The 3,838-nt window shown below is 34.4% G+C and overlaps 1 protein-coding gene across 1 annotated transcript; it reads left to right on the top strand.

Moving 5' to 3' along the window:
* The first annotated feature begins 260 nt into the window (after positions 1-260).
* LOC136203169 (calcium uptake protein, mitochondrial-like) lies at positions 261-3,087 on the top strand. Its single transcript, XM_065994253.1, has 6 exons — positions 261-807; positions 884-1,175; positions 1,563-1,646; positions 1,894-2,107; positions 2,194-2,490; positions 2,578-3,087. The coding sequence occupies exons 1-6, from the start codon at positions 429-431 to the stop codon at positions 2,788-2,790; spliced, it is 1,479 nt and encodes a 492-aa protein (XP_065850325.1). The 5' UTR covers positions 261-428; the 3' UTR covers positions 2,791-3,087.
* The last annotated feature ends 751 nt before the right edge of the window (positions 3,088-3,838 follow it).

Below are 3,838 nucleotides of genomic sequence, written 5' to 3'. Positions count from 1 at the left end.
ATTGATATTGTATTTGCTAATGAATGTAAACATAAAGTATCTATTTGTTGTGATGTTTTGAAATACGAGACTGTGTTTGAGAAGTAACCGAAACTACTAAGATTTATTTTTCTACTCCTTATTAATAATAATAATAAGTAAAGTAGGTAGGAGCTTTTTTTTTATTATTTATTTTTTTTTTTAAGAGAGAAGTAGGAGCTATTGATAGTTTAGAAATATGTGGCCATGAATATATGGTTAACAAGTGAAGAGAAATAACTGAAATAGTGTAACAAACTTATGAAAAATTCGTTAATTGATTTACCATATTTCAACTAAAACCTGAAACAACTCCCATATTTTCAGGTGAATAAATACAAGAAAATGTTATAATAATCCTGTAATCCAATTCTTCTTTCTGGTCTGTAACCACCCATCTTATTGTACTAATGTTTACTCGTGCATCGCTATCCCTCAGAAAATCCTCACCCACCTCCGTATTATTAAACCATCGTTCTTATTTGAATCAATCAAAAGGCTCTCTCATCTCACAATTGTTTGACAATACTCCGTACACAAATGGCGATGAACAGAATAATAACAAAAAGAAGAAGAAAAGTGGAGATCCGTTGCTGAAGTTTTTAAGATCATCTTCAGGGGCTGTTTTGGTTGCTTCCTGTTTGTATTATAACTCATCTTTGTTTGATCAGAATAATTCTTTTGCATGTTTCGCAGAAAGTGCCCCTAATAATGATATTTCATGGGACTCTAATGATGATGATGATGGTGGTCTTCTTCCTGCTAAGCAGAAGAAGTTCCTCTTCAATGGTATACCCTCTTTTTTATTTTAATTTTAATGTTTGTTCTTCTGTTGGTTGAAATGTTAGTGATTGTAATATTTCAGATTCATTCAGGCGAAGGATATTCTTTAATTATGAAAAACGGATAAGGATGCAAAGTCCACCGGAAAAAGTATTCGAGTATTTTGCATCTCTAAGAACTCCGGAAGGGGAAGTTCTGATGACACCGGCAGATTTGATGAGAGCAGTAGTTCCAGTATTTCCATCCTCAGAATCAGATCGTGTTAGAGAAGGTTATTTGAGAGGAGAGCCAATTCCTCGCAATTTACATTGTGAACCTTCTCCATTTTTTATGCTTTTTGATACTAACAACGATGGTCTTATATCTTTTCCTGAGTGAGTCTCACTTTCTCCGATATAAATTTAGTTCTATCATTATAGGCGAAAACAGATTTAACGTAATTTTAAGCCTAACGTTTATTCGCAGTGTAATTTCAAATCTCATCAAGAAAAGATGAGATTGTTTTACTAATAAAAACATGTAATTTCAAATCAAAACGGTAAAGATTGTAGAGAGACAGAGCATGGAATTGCATGTGAAAAAAAAATTATTCTTCATTATTGATGTTTGAAATTGCACTCTTAAATAAACTTTAAAGTTAAAGATTGTATATATTATTTTAATGTAAGCATTAAATCTGCTTTCCTCAAATAACCATACCGCTAAATTTACACATTATTCTTTAACATATACACATATTAATATTGTTAATTTGGTTACAGGTACATCTTTTTTGTTACCATTCTTAGTATTCCCGAATCAAGCTTTTCAGTGGCATTTAAAATGTTTGACCTCAATAATAATGGGTAAGTAGGAACAATAAATTCAATCATGAAAATAAAATGAAATTCTAGTGGGTTCGGGGGATCCACTTATCCTAAACCACTCGGAGTAGTGGTGATGATATGTCACTATTTGAATGGTTTAGAAATTTTCGTTTAACGAGAAATTCTACTATAATTCTGTCCGAATTACTCAGAAAAACAACACGTTAATAGTTGTGTTGATTAAGAACAAGTTTTGTGGTTGATTTTGATAAGATGTGTTTGACAGAGAGATAGATAGGGAGGAATTCAAAAGGGTAATGAGCTTGATGAGAACACAAAACAGACAAGGAGCAAGCCACAGAGATGGACAACGTGTTGGGCTTAGAGTTGTTGGGCCTGTCGAAAATGGTGGCCTCTTAGAATACTTCTTTGGCAAAGATGGAAATACTTGTCTTCAACATGGAACTTTTGTCCAATTTTTAAGGGACTTACATGATGAGGTAACTATGCTTTTTTCATTTTTATTACAACATAGATCATCTATTAAAGGAATCAAAACTAAAAGGTAGTTGTTCCATTTTTACAGATTCTAAAATTGGAATTTGCACATTATGATTTTAAGAAAAGTGGAACAATATCAGCTAAGGACTTTGCCTTATCCATGGTTGCATCTGCTGATATTAGCCATATAACCAAGTTGCTAGACCGGGTTGATGAAATCGACACCATGCCTCGGCTCCGAAACCTACGAATTACATTCGACGAGTTTAAAGATTTCGCGGAGTTACGTAGACAACTTCAGTCACTGTCTATGGCCATTTTCAGCTATGGAAAAGTCAATGGAACACTAACAAAATCTGATTTTCAGAGAGCTGCATCTCAAGTATATACATACATATATTGCACAAAGTTTTGTTTTTATTTTTCATTGCATTGCATTGATCTAATTTAGCGTTACTTAATGTTACAGGTATGCGGAATCTCCATTACGAATAATTTGGTTGATGTAATATTCCATGTGTTCGATGCAAATCGGGATGGGAGTTTGAGTTCAGATGAATTTATAAGTGTTCTCCAAAGACGAGAAAAAGAAAGTTGTCAATCAAGAAAACCGGGTCTTAAGGGCTTCATGTCTTGTTGTGCTACTTGTGCTAAAAAATATTCTTCTGCAAAGGTTCTTTAATTTAACTACCGGAGAAGTTGTACAATGAACTTGGTAGAATGAACCGGACCAATGTAAAGGAGATGCATACTACTTTATTAGGAAATGAACGGACGAACGGTGTACAGAAAAACTAACTGTAGCCTATTTTTTTGTATTTATTTTTAATCTCCAACTTACATATTTCATACAAAAATTCTATGCTATTTTGATTTTTAAATATATGTACACTATTCTTTTTTCAATTTGGACAGATAGTTATTGATGATGCAAATTTATGGAATGTAACTATACTAGGTTCTGCTACTTCAATAAAGATATGTTCTTGTACTCATGGTAAATCCGATCAATCAGTTGGAAGTTATTCAGACACCTTTTTCTAAGATCAATTTGTCACACAACACTTTCGATCAACATTATTAAACCTTAAACAGATTGAAAGGTTGATGTTTTCTACAATAACCTGAATGGTAAAGTTCTTCTGATTTTGGCAAAAAAAAAAAAGTCAGAGTGTAGGTTTGATTAGCTTCCAATGCTGCAACTTCTACAATCGTAGCTTGAATAAATCTTGGATCTTGACATGCTTCATTATAATTTTGAGCGACTTTAGAAGAGAAACTTTGGTAAGACTAGCAGCATCAGGGGTAGCAAAGGGAGGTAATGAAGGTAAAGAATCAGAAAACGACAGACACCGCTTCTGACATTTGCTCAATGATTAACTAATGATTTAAGAGCACAACTTCCAACACGCGGCCTCCGCCTTCACCACCGGTCATCGCCTTCGCCGTCGGTCTGTTCGCTCGATGTTCCTTGGTTTTTCTTGGTTGCTGGTTGTTTGAGCCGACCACTGCTGGGGAGAAGGAACTCCAACAAGCCAAGGTTTTCCTATCATTATATCAGATGGATTGAAGGGGTATTCTGTATCAAAAAAGGAAGTGCAGTCATTATCGGAGGTTGAAGAAGAAGAGGTTGCGGCGAAGAAGAAGGTACAGATTCAGAGAGTGCTTTTTGTGTTCCTTCGTCTTGGGTTAGTTTCTCTGATTTTACGTGCTTTCCTCGTTTTTTTTGG

The sequence above is a fragment of the Euphorbia lathyris genome, chromosome 8 (genome assembly GCF_963576675.1).
Source record: "Euphorbia lathyris chromosome 8, ddEupLath1.1, whole genome shotgun sequence".
NCBI classification, from domain to species: Eukaryota; Viridiplantae; Streptophyta; class Magnoliopsida; order Malpighiales; family Euphorbiaceae; genus Euphorbia; species Euphorbia lathyris.
This window is presented reverse-complemented; position numbering and strand designations above follow the sequence as displayed.

Excerpts from the sequence above, each read along its gene's own strand:
- LOC136203169 (XM_065994253.1), top strand. The coding sequence starts at position 429 with ATGTTTACTCGTGCATCGCTATCCCTCAGAAAATCCTCACCCACCTCC. Across the intron at positions 2,108-2,193 it reads TAAGGGACTTACATGATGAG|ATTCTAAAATTGGAATTTGC; the intron begins GTAACTATGCTT and ends CCATTTTTACAG. Across the intron at positions 2,491-2,577 it reads TTCAGAGAGCTGCATCTCAA|GTATGCGGAATCTCCATTAC; the intron begins GTATATACATAC and ends TTAATGTTACAG.